General features: G+C 38.6%; 1 protein-coding gene across 2 annotated transcripts in view; it reads left to right on the top strand.

Annotated features, from left to right (window-relative positions):
• pcdh11 (protocadherin 11) overlaps positions 1 to 14576 on the top strand; it is a 136516-nt gene that overhangs the window by 19671 nt on the left and 102269 nt on the right. The window contains exon 4 of one of the 2 annotated variants that reach the window (XM_026142912.1): positions 1797 to 2053. The exons of the other annotated variant lie outside the window; for it this stretch is intronic. Within the exon in view, the coding sequence (XP_025998697.1) occupies positions 1797 to 1880 (84 nt within the window). The 3' untranslated portion in view covers positions 1881 to 2053. Of the gene's footprint in view, positions 1 to 1796; positions 2054 to 14576 lie in introns of those variants that run through there. 2 annotated transcript variants of the gene reach the window in all.

Here is a 14576-nt window from a genome sequence, read left to right as displayed (position 1 = left end):
GGAAGGTCTTTCAAAGTTTTTCTTTGGACATTGGCTGCTTTTTTTCTCTCTTTTTCAGTCAAATCCCACTACCTGACCAGTTTTAGAGGAATGTTTTATTATTATAGCATAAAAAACACATAACTCAAGGGATAAGCCAGTGATGCCTCTACAATATAGGCCCTTTTTTGCTTAAATGTGACACAAAAACATGGTGCCAGTGGTCTCCATGGACAAATATTGAGGTATGTCAAATTACACAAACTGGATTGAAACTCAGTGGCGACAGGTCTGATGGATTAATTAATCCAAATGTAACTTTTTTGTTTCAAATCATTGTCAGTATGTATGTAAAGCATGGTGGAGGCTTTGTCATGGTTTTGGGATCCATTTTAACCAGTGGTTCTGGGAACCTTGTCAAAATTGATTACTAACATAAAAAAGTGTCATCAAATTTTGATCCACCATGCAATACCTTCTGGAAAGCATCTAAATAGCAATGGCTTCATTTTCCAGCATGACAATGATCCCAAACACACTTCAATAATGTAAAAATAAACCTGGGTGGAAAAGCACAGAGTGGAACACTCGGTCATGGATTGGCCTCTGCAGAGTCTGGACCTGTGTGGGATCATCATGACAAAGAACTGAACAAAAGGCAGCCGACATCCAAAGAAGAGCTTTGAATATCCTTCAAGAAGCCCGGAGAACTATTCATGGAGACGATTTAAAGAAATTACAAGAATACTTAAGAGAGTTCAGGCTGTCTTAGAGATTAAAGTTGGTCATACCAAATATTGACTTTGAAGCTGGTCAGAATTGTATAAGCATTGTTTTTGCCTTACGTGCATACTGTATTCCCATGTATCTTTGCACATTTTTTAATAAATTTCCAAAAATATAGCAAAATATCAAGAAATTGGATGACCACAGTACTGGACATTGAATAAATAAAGATATTTTATAGATGTATTGGATAACAAAGGCAATATTAAACCTTATTTGTGCAGAAATCTTTTATTTATGCGGGGGAAGGAATGGGCCAGTAACACTTGCCACCTATAGTTTGATGTTTGATTGCAGGATGTTTGTGCTTAATGGTAGTGGGTGCACAGCCGGGCATTAAAGCTATGATTTCACAAGGTGATCAGTTTCAAATCCTTGCAACTGATTATGGTTTTGTTTGTAGTAGGGTTTTTTGGTCATTTTTTGCATTTTATTATTATTATTTGTTTATTTCTGTTGAGTCATTGTTGAGTCATTGCATCTGTAATCACTGTGCTTTGTTAATGTGAGCACTATCAAGACAGATCCTTCCCAATCGCAGATATGTTGGTACCTTTGTGAGGAACAGCAAAATGTAATATTCTGTACATATCAGAGGACCCACTGGCAAGGGTCCGAAATAAAGACTGGGCCTAAATTGATCCAAATATTTTTTTTTCTTTTTTGAGGGGAAATGAAGAGTGCTGCACTAGTGTGGTGGGAGAGAAAAAAAGACAAATTGGGAGTGGTAATTGGATGAGATTGCATGCTCTGATAAGTACAGGAAAATGCACAAATGTGTGATACCTGTAGCATTCTTCAAGGAAACCTGACAAGATAATGACTTGATTGCCAGCCGTACCTTGAAGAATGCTTTATTTTTTATTTTTTTATTTTTATTTTTTTAAATATCATCCACACTCTTTTTGGAGTTTTCTTTAATCAGTGTTCAACGTAGCCTCACACTGATAAGGCTACAGCATAGGCTGCTCAGAGCTCAATGATATTGTAACTACAATCTCCCTATATCTGTCTGTCTCTCTATATTTCAGGAGATGGCACTGAAACCACCACACTATGGCACACTCTGTGGCACAGGTACAGCTCGCTCCCACAGGATTAAAATCAATCTCTAGCTCCCAAAAGAGAGAAAAGAAAGAAAAAAGAGAGAGGGAGAGGGCAGAGGGAGGAAAGGAGGAAGGCAAGAACTGAAGAGGTGAAAACAAGTACTTTACTGCCTCTACCGCCTCAAACCACACCTCTTCACACAATTGAGCGAAAAGATGAATTTAGAGGGGGTGGTGGGGGGGGGGGAAAGGGGAGTCTCAGAAAAGAACAGACAATGCTTCATGTTGCTGCCTGAAACTTGACAAAGCCCTTCATGTGAATCTGTTGGAAGTTGGAAATGCTTTACTGAGTCCTCTGCTATTATTTACCTTTGTCAGTGGGGATGATATTGTATGCCCCATACCCTCCTCAAAAAATGTCCCACTCCAGCACCCACTCTGTAAAATAGGTGTCAAATACAGTCAGTAGATCTGTAAAGTATGTTTATATGTATGTATGTATATCTATCACAGAGTTGATGGTGTTTATATTTATTGATTGCCTTTTATTTGCTTTGTTTTCAAAACTGCCTGGTGGCCATTTTTATTTTCCTACTTTCTATTTTTTGTATCATTTGATGTTGCTCTATCTGGGCTTGCTCATGGAACTAATGACTTTTAATATATTTATGCTGCAAAGCCTATGATCTGTAGGCTTCCATTAGTATTGAGCCCGCTCACAGTGTATCATGTCTGTCACCCTTTGCCTCGTTTATTTCCACTTTTGCAACTGATTACATTGTTGGTGACAAGTGTGGCTGATGTTGCAGATGCATGCATGGCCCTACAATACCAACAGATTCGCAGTGCTTTTTAGCTGTGCTACCGTTCGCCATGCTGTTATTACACTGGTAGAAATGGTAGGACAAGTTTAATACTTTGAGCTAAGCCACAATCACAAGGGACTAACTGCTGGGGTTATAATCAAAAGCTGTTTATGTAGGGCAGATTTGAAGAGCACTAAGCCTAACCTTTTGTGTGTCGCTTACTATTTCGAAGTCAGAACTGATTTAACTGTTGGGACCCATATTAAAATGACTCCAGATGGTAGGGGAAAAAAAATCATAATTATAATCCTCTGGCAGTCATTAATATTTCTTGGGTTCAAGCAAAAAGTGCTTCACTTTGTACACTTATTTACACTGAAAAAAAGAGAAACGTATTTTCTGATGAGAACAACACTGAACACCAAAATAAATAGGTACTCCAGGATTGAGTTTAAAAACAAGCAATAAGTTAAGATTTGATTTTAAAAAAATCCACTATGATGCACTTAATACTTATTATTCAGAGCAACACTTTTTTCTACTTTTTCTCCACTCATAGGACCACCATGACACATTATGTCTTATTGAATCATTTCTACCATGCACACCAGTAACTGGCTCGATGGGTTTGCAGCGTTATTGTTCAATAATCCTGTTAATTGGTAAGCTAAACGTCTTTAATAGGTAAGGCCTAAAAGGCAACTTCAGTACAGAAATATAAACATAGAATTAGAGTAATTAAAATGGACAAAGTCTGTGTAGTCAGTTAGAAATGTGCGGCTTGACTTGGGTAGGTGCTGTTTTCCCTCCTATATATAGTTAAATGAAATGACTGCACAGACAAGATGCCTTTTTTTCATTTTGTTCCAGTCTTTGATCTGTCATGGTTGTACAGGCTGTGTCCATTTTAAAGCTTTTAATTTTATGTGTGTCACCTCTTTGTAAGGCAGGTTGTTATTATTTAAGGAGGTATATTCATGTAATTATGGTATCAAATGTATTCACTACTGCGTAGGAGCCACAGTATGAAATATACATAGCATCCTAGCACTGTGTAATAATTAGATTTGCCTGATCTTTGGGGAAAAGACAAAAAAAAAAACATGCAGGGGAAAGCTTTTGTCCTTGTAAGGGAGACAGAAACCTCACTTTTATTCAATGTGAAGTACAATATGCACCTTACATGATCTTTGTAATTGACTTTGATTTGCCAGTGTGGAGAAAACTGTAAATGTTTTGTTTATGTATGTGTGCGCTTCTGAAATTTATTAAAGTCTTTTGCATTGTATTGCATATTTCGATGACTCTTCTTATTCATTGTTTTAAGCATCCAATATTAGTTTACATCACACAGTTTTCTGCACACGATGCCGTGTCTGCCTGATGAGAACAGTGAGACTATAATGAGGCCAGCACATGTTGTAGAATAATTTGTTGTTTTTCTCATATACACTTAGTTGGTAACATTAAGTATTGGTAAAACAGGCTGTGGCCTGTAAAAAATATATGTAGCTGTGTTGGTTGAGGCAGCATTAACAGGTCAATTTCAGCCACAGAAAAACACCCATACATTTCTTCTACATTTTGCAACAGTATAGCATTTAAATAGGCAAAAGAAACAAAAAACAATGATTTACATCGCTAATTAGGAACAGATTACAGATAAATAAGTTATGGAAATCTCGAGAAGAACGCATCCTTTGAAGTGCAGAGACAGAAAACAGCCAAACAGGAGCTTTTTTTGGACCGACACTTTTTTTTAAAAATTTATCTTCCTTCCATGAGAGCTGATAATGATCATTTGATAAAGATAACTCAGCTATTATGATGTACAGTAGGGCACGAAAACAGGGGTTTACACATCTGAGAGAGACTGATGCTAGAAAGTACAATAACCACTGCTCAAACATTGTGTTATGTGCTGTTTATGCGGATTTGATCCAAAAATACAGACTTGAAAGACATAAAACAAAGTCTGAGTCGAGACAACAGAAAATGTTTAATTGCTTATCAGAGTTACTTCATAGTTTGAAACCAAGCGAGCTAATCAGTTCCCGTGGGGAAAGTGTCCTTGGTGATTTGAGAAAGTGGTGCACACTCAAGAAAAGCGTTCTCCAATGGAGAGTGCATAAATGTCAACTTTCTATTAATAGATAAATGTAAACCTGATAAATGCATCGTCTTGGCGTAAAAACAGAGAGCGTAGATAGATAATAAGGTAGATGTATCTCTTTGAGGAACACAAATTCAGCTTGATTTTTTTCTTTCATATATAATTAGGCAATACATGTTTTCAGATGAACCATAAATAAATTTAACAGCCAACCATTAATGAGTATTGACATTTGTTCATGAGTGGTATGTGTTAGATGGAGTTTTCTCCAGCATCTTGGTGCAAAGTCCAAATTAAGAAGGAAGAAAGAAACAAGAAAAGGAAATTTATTCAGTGGATGCTGGGTTCTAGCTCTGTCTGTGAATCACTGTTTTTCTTTGTTTGTTTTTTTGTTTTTTGGTTGTTAGAAAAGGCACACAAAATCCAGTGCTTTTAATCTTTTTACATGGCTATTAAAGCTTGCCCCATAGCTACATTACAGCGTGTCACTGAGCAAAGCATTAGCAGAGTTTCTTTGTTGACATATTGATTCATGATTTATGAGACGGCAGTGTTCAATTTCATTTACCAGGCCAGGAAGCAAGTTATATGTACTAAGTTTGATTACTTATTGTATAATGCAATGATACGTTTGCAGCTGGAGCATCATATATATGGACCAACATGCTGGGCTTTACACAGACACACATGCGGCCAGTGGTTATGTTCGTGGAGAGGCTTGCTAAATGCCCTTCATTAAATTATATGGATATGTTTCTTTTTCCACTTTGTTTGCTTAATCATTTAGACAGTGGCTTCTTATTTTCCTGTAATGTCAGCTATTCACTTTGTTATTTAAGATTGCATCCTAATAACTAGTTGGGAATACTTCACAATACTCAGAAAGTATGTGTGAAGTTTGTTATACCAGACAAAGATTGCATAGCTGGCCCAGTGACTTTCCTCAACCTTGAGAATGCATGCAATCAGTGCAATCAGTACATCAGCCCTGTTATCAGTTCTTTGCCTCTAATAAATGTAACATAAAACTAAAGCATGTCTGTTATTTATGTGGTTAAGATTGCAAAGGAGTAACTGAGTAGGCAAAAACCATTACACATTGATTTTACAAGTCACTCACGTTCTCTTCTGGGATCATTGATATCCGCTGTAGACGGTATAAAATTACAATTCAAGATTACAGATTTTTAAACCAAATGATTGCCGTAGTTGCTTTGTAAGTTCACTTTTTAAATGGTGAATTGGTGAATTCTGAGGATGGTATTGCATATATTTGATGTCTTTTTATGTTATAGAGAATAACACAGGTTAAAGTGAAGGCATTTAATAGTTTGGTTGTCTTTGGGGAGGTGTAGGTCAATTTAACAAGCAGCAAGCATGCTCAGGGTATGATGTGAAGTTGTCCTGAAGCAAAACTGACTGTGTAAGCAGAGGCTATTTATGCATGTGCTGTGCAGTGGTGCAGGAAACAAGAAGATGCTGTGTTTTTTTTTTTTTTCTGTTGCACTCCACTCAAGGCAACACTCCACACAATTGCTGCCAAATCTCTGCCAAACTGAATAATTCAATCATCCCCCATAGCTGCAGTGGTCTATCTACCTTTGTGTGTGCAACAATCAAATCAGTGTGGAAGCCTGCCGTGTGGTTCTTTCTGAGACACTGAGTAGCTCTACAGCCCGGAGATTGTTTTCATTGAAAACAATTGTGTTGATTAAACGAGGTGTGACTGTGGAGCAGGCATCTGAAGAACATCGATTGCTTGTACAATTGTTTGTTCCTTGTTAAAAGTGTGATCTAAAACAGTGGACGCCGTTAGTGTGCAAGGAGCATATGGTTGGCTGGTGTGCCCTTAAGACAGTTAGTGTGCTTCTGTATTTCCAAAAATATCCCAGGTAAAGAAATCCATTGTGATCGCTTGTGTGGGCTTAATAATGCCTTTTGATTAATGACCACATAAAATTCTTAAATCACAGTTTCGGGTGGGTTAACATGGCTTTATCAGGACCTGATTTATATTATTCTTTTTATTGCATTTTATCTTTTGTGAATGTACATTACTTCATACAGATAAATGATCTTTACAACATTTTTCAGCAGATAGCAGCCTTCCCATTTCCCTTATCCCACAATTCTTTGAGGTACTCGTGTGGATTCAAGCTTTGCTTAGCTCTAATTCCCCTGTAAAAAAAAAAAGAGTACTGTAAAGATTAGGCAAAATGTAAAATTGTTATTCTGTTTTATATGTTTGGCATAGCTGGACTGGCCATCTGGCATATTTATTTATTTTTATAACAGTATAAAAAATGAAAGGTGATGGATTGGCCAGATGCTGGCAGATGTGTAAAAATAACTTAGTTGTTTGGTGGTGGCTATGGCGGAGCTGCCACAAGAGGCCAGGTGGATGAGGGAAAGGAGAAGCAGCAGGAGGAGAGACCCGAGGTGGCCGCTGGTCCGAGTGTCAGGTGAACTGAACTTCAGGTAAGAAGTATGACCTGCAGTCTATCTGGGTCGGATTTAAACCAAGTTTAGGTGGAGTTTATTTTCGTTGTGCTGACTTTTTACAGTCAGTTACAATAACTCGTACTGCGTGGTAGCTAGCATGACGGAGTTTCTACAGCTGGGTGGGTGCTATGATGTTACTGATAGTGAACTTTATTTTATTCATAAGGTTAGTTAGTAGAGTTGCCAACCGTCCCCTAAAAAGAGAAAATATTACGCGTTTCAAATTGAGGTGAAAAGGAACACAGTTTGTCCCGTACTTCAGCTACAATGGAAAAAGACACAAAACTGGAGTTTTTCTCTGTCTTTACGCTGCAGCTGCCTCTTCTCTCATTCAATCATGAAATTGATCAATGATCAGCTGATCGGCTTTTCTCTGTTGTTTGTTTATCGCCCACTTTGCGCCAGAAAGAGGAAACCAGCGGATGTCGCGCTAAACAACAGCAGCACGTTTAAGCTTGATCAGCTGTTGTTAGAATTTATTTAATACTAATTTCTAGTATCAGCTGATGTTTGCTGGAGCCACAGCTGTAAAAGCTGCTGGTCATTATGTCGGTTTGGTTATCTGGTGAGAGGGAAACATGAAGATGAAACCAGGAGATGTCCTTACTAAATCATCAGAGCTGAACAGGTGATGGAGAAACAGGTTTACCTTTTAGATGACATGAATAAGTTGAAGGGAAGTTATGAACTGTTTCTGAGAGACAAATAACACCAGGATCCTTTCTGTGTAGCTGACAGCTGGTAACTGTGCAGGGGCGGGTCTAGCAAAGCTTTGCCAGGGTGCAGGTGGGGCATTAGTAGGGAGAGGGGGGGCACAAAGAAATACTTTTCTTTCTTATTCTCATTTAAAATATCTCGCTTTTATTAAATAATTATCTGAATCTTACAACCAAAGTTTTTATCTGATGTACAACTTATAGAAGTCATACATAGACCAACAAGACAGTTTAAATCACTGTCACAACAGCCTTCGTTTTCATTCAAAGGCTTTATGATTTTTCCTATAATACCTGGTGGGCCGGTCTCTAGTCAACATGCCCGGGCCGATTTTTTGTCCTAGTCCAGCCCTGATGTTTGGGTTTTTTTCTTTATCAGTTTTCGCTACCTGTTGTGGACATCTGTAAAAAAAAAAAAAACCACTCACATAAAGGCTGTTTGAGTTTAAATTAGTTCCTCATTACCAGCCACAGCAGTGTGCTGATACAGAGTAAAATCAAAAGTGCTGGAGTCATTTCATCTCATTTGGTGTAATTTAACTACAAGAAAGGTTTTCCTCAAAACGATTTGGAGTCAAATGTCATATTCTGCAAGTAGCTTCACACAGTACTGTTTTTAGAAGATGTAAAATATGATTCGCAGCAGTGAGCAGATTTTTTCCTGCATCTTCTGTCACAGAGGATTTTATCTGTGGACAATGGTTTAAATAAATTGGGTTCTAATTTGCCACTGATATTATCTGGTGAATGGTCATTAGTGTTATTGTTCTTTAACTACTTTTAGTGTTCATTGTAGTTTACTGTTGCTGTTGTGTTTTGTTTTCTTTCCTGTTAATGCAATAATGTCAGGGCATGCAGTCTGGGAAGTGTGTAGCTGTGATGGAGCGGGTGTGATCATTGGTGCTGGTGTCTTCCCATTGTGAGAGAATTAATAGTTTTACTTTTTTTAAAGCATACAGTAGAATACCTGCATGCCAATCTATTGTGCTATTTCATTGCCACTTCTCACTATGGATCACTGTTTAATACTATGTGATGCTGTCAAAATTGTGCTAAGCAGATATTCTTTTCTGAAATGTAGCTGGGTTGCTTGACTGATGGCATGTAATGACTGGTGATATGCAAATCAGGGTTCAGCTGTCTGGATCTGAACACTACTCTTTTTGAAAGAGACTAACAATACTTCGTGTGACAAAAACAACCACTCCTAGGAATAATGTCTTCGCTCAAGAGAATTAGTCAGTGTTAAGGATGTTGTCATGGCAAGATGCATGAATTTTTGCAAGCTGAAGGTGGCCAGACTAGAAGGCGGCAACTTAAAGACAATGTCCAAGGAAGGCTATGTCTGTGCTCCCCTTAATCCTGGTAATCCTCCTGCAGGATTCTTGATTTGCTTTTGTAAAAGAGATTGGGAGATGATAAGATGCTCGTCCGCCTCCTTAGAATAGCTGATAATCTGGTTTGAACAGAGGAATGAGGGGGTATTTAGCTTGCCTTAACATTTGCCCAAGCAGATGGCGCTGACGGGGGAAGGCACAACCTTAACCTTCATCCCCCTCCCTCTCTGCTTGGTCTACTTTGAGGGGGAAAAAAAGAACAGTGGGATGATAATCAATGTTGTTTATTTTGCTGCTTGACTCTTTAAGTACTTTCAGCCAGATTATAGGCTTTTGCAGGGGATAATCAGGAGACCGCAGACAATTGCTTTTTTCCCATCCTGACAGTATCCCCCCACGAATGCGTAAAGAAGGCGATTTAAAGTAGATGCCAACTCTTAATTCCTGATTAGTCCCATTGCAAACCCTGTTAAAATTAACTGGACACTGCGCTAATCACTACATTTTGAACACTTGCTGTTCTGGTGCAGTGGACATACCGTATCCAGTGAGTAAGACGACTTCCCACAAGTGATAAATCCATTAACACTCCCTTTTGAGGCTTTTTACTCAGTGTGGTTACACACAAACACACTATGAACCCCCAGAAAGTTCTTGAGGGTAATTGTAACACTTCAGGACTGAACCACTAGTGGGCTGACGTATTATAAAAAGAGACAGAGACAAGCCAAGGTCCCATCAAAGTTTTAAGGTAATTTTAAAAGAGCCAGTAAACAGCCAATATTAAAAATAATACATGTTAAGACTCTCTTCTCCCTGAAAATTGTAAGTATACAATTTAACTGTTAAAAAAAGGAGCAACAGTAACTTTTTTTGGTTTTTGGACTGCAATATCTTCAGTAGCATTTATGTAAGCTGTAAGCATGATGGGATGTAATCCATTAAGTCATTTATATTGGTTCCCTAAGTCTACCTCTCTACACTTAATACCTCCGGCAATCTTCTCAGCTTGGACTGGACACCTGCAACAAAAGCATTTGAAGAAATGAGATCAGCCCATCGACTAATTAGAACTGTGCACGGCATATGCGAGCGGAAGGACTATTTAACTAAAGCATTTGTTGCATCCATTTTTTTTCTTTGTCTCTGCAGTTGTGTGCTATAACAGGATATTGTGCATAGCTGTCAGGCTCAGTCTGGTGTAGAAGCACAAAAGACAAGCAGCCCAGAATCCATCCTACTCAAACATGTACACGGTGCAAAGTTAATCCACATATACACAATGACATGCTGATTGTCTTTGTGCGCTCTCACTTCATCCAGACACAAGCAAAATAGTCAAGCGCTCTCGAACAAGCCTTTTGAGGGGAACGGTCATTTTCAAAACAATTTGCATGAGACACACAAACATTATACATTGTAATTGCACCTATCAGCATAGCTTGATATCTTTGTGTGATACTTGCTGTAATTGATGCAGTTATTGCATTTGTTTCTTCTCGTCTGTGCTGTGCTATTTAAGTGCTTCCTCGTAATAAAAATTTATTCAATGTGATGTGCTTGAAAGCTGATGTCAGCAAGGAGGTATGTACAGAACCATTAACAGAGAATATTAGATGGTGAACCACATAAAGCTAATGCTAGGCTGTGGTAACACGCATCATGCAGCTCATACTAATTGCTTGGACCTTTCCGTGTACCAGAGTTAAGACGTCGCTGGCTCTTTGAGGTTCACAAAAACAAAACAGAACACATCAGTGCCTTTAACTTAACTTTTTGACCCAATGCCTTCAGAAACGGCTTTTATTATGCAGCAGCTAGCACTGAAAACTTTAGCTCCAGTGCTTGGAAACATATGCCACAATAAGAAAAGGAAAGAGACCAAGATCTTGAAATGCAAAAGGATAATAGAATCAAGGAAAAGTCTTCTTTAGTAATGTGTGAGAAAGTCACAAATTGGCACACAGAATTTCAATGCATACAGTATTCAAAAACAGCAGCAAGCCATTCCCAAGATCAGTCATACTATTTTATAGTATTCTGACAGTGTCTGTATTTTTTGAATGGCAAGAGACTCTTTATAAAATGATAAGGTTTCATGTCAGACACTTGTGCTTAACACTCACCTTTTAAGATAAAACTGCTGTTAAGACTGCATTATAATTGTGTTATGACTGTGTTATAAACTAAAAAAATAAGTATAACAGAACGCTTTTACTCTATTTGCATTTTGTGCTCTGTTTCTCTTGAGCTAATGAAACCAAAAGGTAGGAGTTTGTACACATAAATTTGAACATCTTAGTGTCATACAGTACTGATCTTACAGAATGTCCACAATATATCTTTTTATATACACTTTTCAGCAAAAGAAATGGAATGGCACAACTTAGATTACCTGTAATCCACACATATAGATATGCACTCCCTGTGATGGAGCAGACATGTGTTCCAACCCAGAAATAATGGACAACACTTCAATGACTTCAGTGAATTGTGCCGACCTTTTTGTATTGTGTGGATGATTGTGTGATGCTCCCTCAGATAATGACTGTGCCCTACTTTGACTTTGAGGCAATGACCTGAAATAAGGCACACAAGTGAAATCTGAGTCTCGATGAACCTGGAAGTGATTAAGGTCACCCAGACACACCACATTTGTTTGCCGGGTGACTCACATCAGCCGATGTCTGCAAATCATTTGGGAGTGCATTGTGGGAATCCTTTCCAATGCAAACAGTGACCAGCACGCTTAGGAAGACTTTCAGAATGATTGGTACTCCTGTATAAGTTTGATACAAGTCCATTCTGAGTTCAACTCTACAGATATACGAGTTTGTTTTTTTGTTTGTTGTCAGAGCACCACTTTCTGAATGTTTTTTCCTGAAAACTATAGTTTGTGACATACTTCTTAGACTGTCCAACAATATTAGCAATATGATGAGAGTGCAAAGCATCAAAACATGCAGTGACTCATGAGAATACTATTGCTATGCATTAGCTCTGGACACTGACTCGACAAAGGTAGACTTACTTACTCAGAAAAGTTAAGAAAGGGCTCTATTAGTGCAAGTGCACAGCAAAGTACAGTGGCAGTGAGTCAATGAAAGTTTTTTTTAGGAATATAAAGATACATCCAAGTACTTAAGTATGCATCACATATAGGGAAGTAAAACATCAAGCAAATGAAGACATCACAAAAGATGATGCATTACTGAATCTTGCATTCATCTCAACTTAACTCTATTCAGCGCTTTGATACATTATTTAACAAAGTGACTGAAAAGGCTGAGTTCCAGACTCTGAGTCTCACTGACATGATGCACATATGACTTTGGGGAAAACATGGATAACATGAGATCATGTCTACCTCTTGAGGGAAGGGTGCACTGCGTGGATCTCTGGCTTGTTTTTGTGCCTTGCTATTCTGCTGGGGATCAGTAAACAGATTCTTGCAACAGCCATGGTAAAAAAATAAATAAAAAAAAAACTACTCTTCCTCTGCTGTGTATGTAAATCAGAGTAGGGGGATGTAATGAAATAATGAATTCTCCCTATTTTTTTTTTTTTTTTTTTTTTTTTTTTTTACAAGAGCGACTTATGGGACTCACTATATTTAGATAGAACAAAGAGATTGCCAGCGGTGTCCAATCTCTCTAGTTAAGTTGTGGAGTTTTAGCCAACTTGTCAATGAAGAACTGCTTACTTCAATGCTTAAAGACATGCTGGGTAAAAATGGAGCTCTGTGCCTCCCTCCAGACAATTTCAATTAAGCCTCTGTGGGGCTCAAAGAATAGATGTGTCAATAGATGGTAATTTTTTCACCTTAATAGATTACGGATGTTATCAGTAAGATCACTGGAGTTGATTCTGAGTTATGTGCAGTGTGTATTGTATTGGCTACATGCATAGCAAGCCTGTAAGATGACCCGCCCTGCCAGCAAGAATTGCTTTGTCACTCAGACAAATACGGCAGATGAATGCTCAGCATGATGCTGGGTTATTTGTCATCTGGTGTTCTCTTTCTAATGGGTTTACTGTTTATGATCCAGGTCAGAGAAGGACAAAGCACTCCACACCAGAAGTTACAGCACAATCTTAAGAAAGATCACTCGATAGAGCCTAAACTCTCAACTTTTTAAACTGTTTTATTATTCCCACTCTACTTATCAACTTAACCTCCAGCAAAATATAATCATTTTGCTTTTTATACTCATTCTAAACTGCTTGGGGTTTTCTCTTCAGTAAGTGGGGTCTTTACCTTAAAATATATAATATTTTAAGGTAAATATTATAAACACCCAGCTCACCCCTGCAGGCGGTTTATCCTTCAAGCTCGGGTCCTCTACCAGAGGCCTGGGAGCTTGATGGTCCTGCTCAGTATCTTAGCTGTTCCCAGGACTGCGCTCTTCTGGACAGAGATCTCCGATGTTGTTCCCAGGATCTGCTGGAGCCACTCGCCTAGCTTGGGAGTCACCACACCTAGTGCTCTGATTACCACGGGGACCACCGTTACCTTCACCCTCCACATCCTCTCGAGCTCTTCTCTGAGCCCTTGGTATTTCTCTTTATCTGCCGGTGGTACATACCGTGCAGGGGCTTGTCCTTCCATGATGGTTCCTTGTCTCCCTCCTCTTTCTTGGGTTTCTGCTGCCTGAGGTATTCACTGAGCACGCTGTCAGTTGGGGCCATCTTCTCAATGTATTCTTGGATGTTCGTTTTCTCATCCTGGACTGTGGTGCTGACACTCACCAGTCCCCGGGCCCCTTTCCGCTTAGCGTACAGCCTCAGGGTGCTGGACTTGGGGTGATACCCTCCATGCATGGTAAGGAGCTTTCTTGCTCCGTGACTTCTATCTCCTCCTTTGGCCAACTTATTATACCAGCTGAGTACCTGATCACGGGCATATATATATATATATATATATATATATATATATATATATATATATATATATATATATATATATATATACAGTGGGGCAAAAAAGTATTTAGTCAGCCACCGATTGTGCAAGTTCCCCCACTTAAAATGATGACAGAGGTCAGTAATTTGCACCACAGGTACACTTCCACTGTGAGAGACAGAATGTGAAAAAAAAATCCATGAATTCACATGGTAGGATTTGTAAAGAATTTATTCGTAAATTAGGGTGGAAAATAAGTATTTGGTCACCTCAAACAAGGAAAATCTCTGGCTCTCACAGACCTGTAACGTCTTCTCTAAGAAGCTTTTCTGTCCCCCACTCGTTACCTGTATGAATGGCACCTGTTTGAACTCATCATCTGTATAAA

The sequence above is a fragment of the Astatotilapia calliptera genome, chromosome 2 (genome assembly GCF_900246225.1).
Source record: "Astatotilapia calliptera chromosome 2, fAstCal1.2, whole genome shotgun sequence".
In the NCBI taxonomy this organism is placed as follows: domain Eukaryota; kingdom Metazoa; phylum Chordata; class Actinopteri; order Cichliformes; family Cichlidae; genus Astatotilapia; species Astatotilapia calliptera.
Note: the sequence above shows the minus strand (reverse complement) of the source record. Positions and strands in the feature narration are given on the sequence as shown.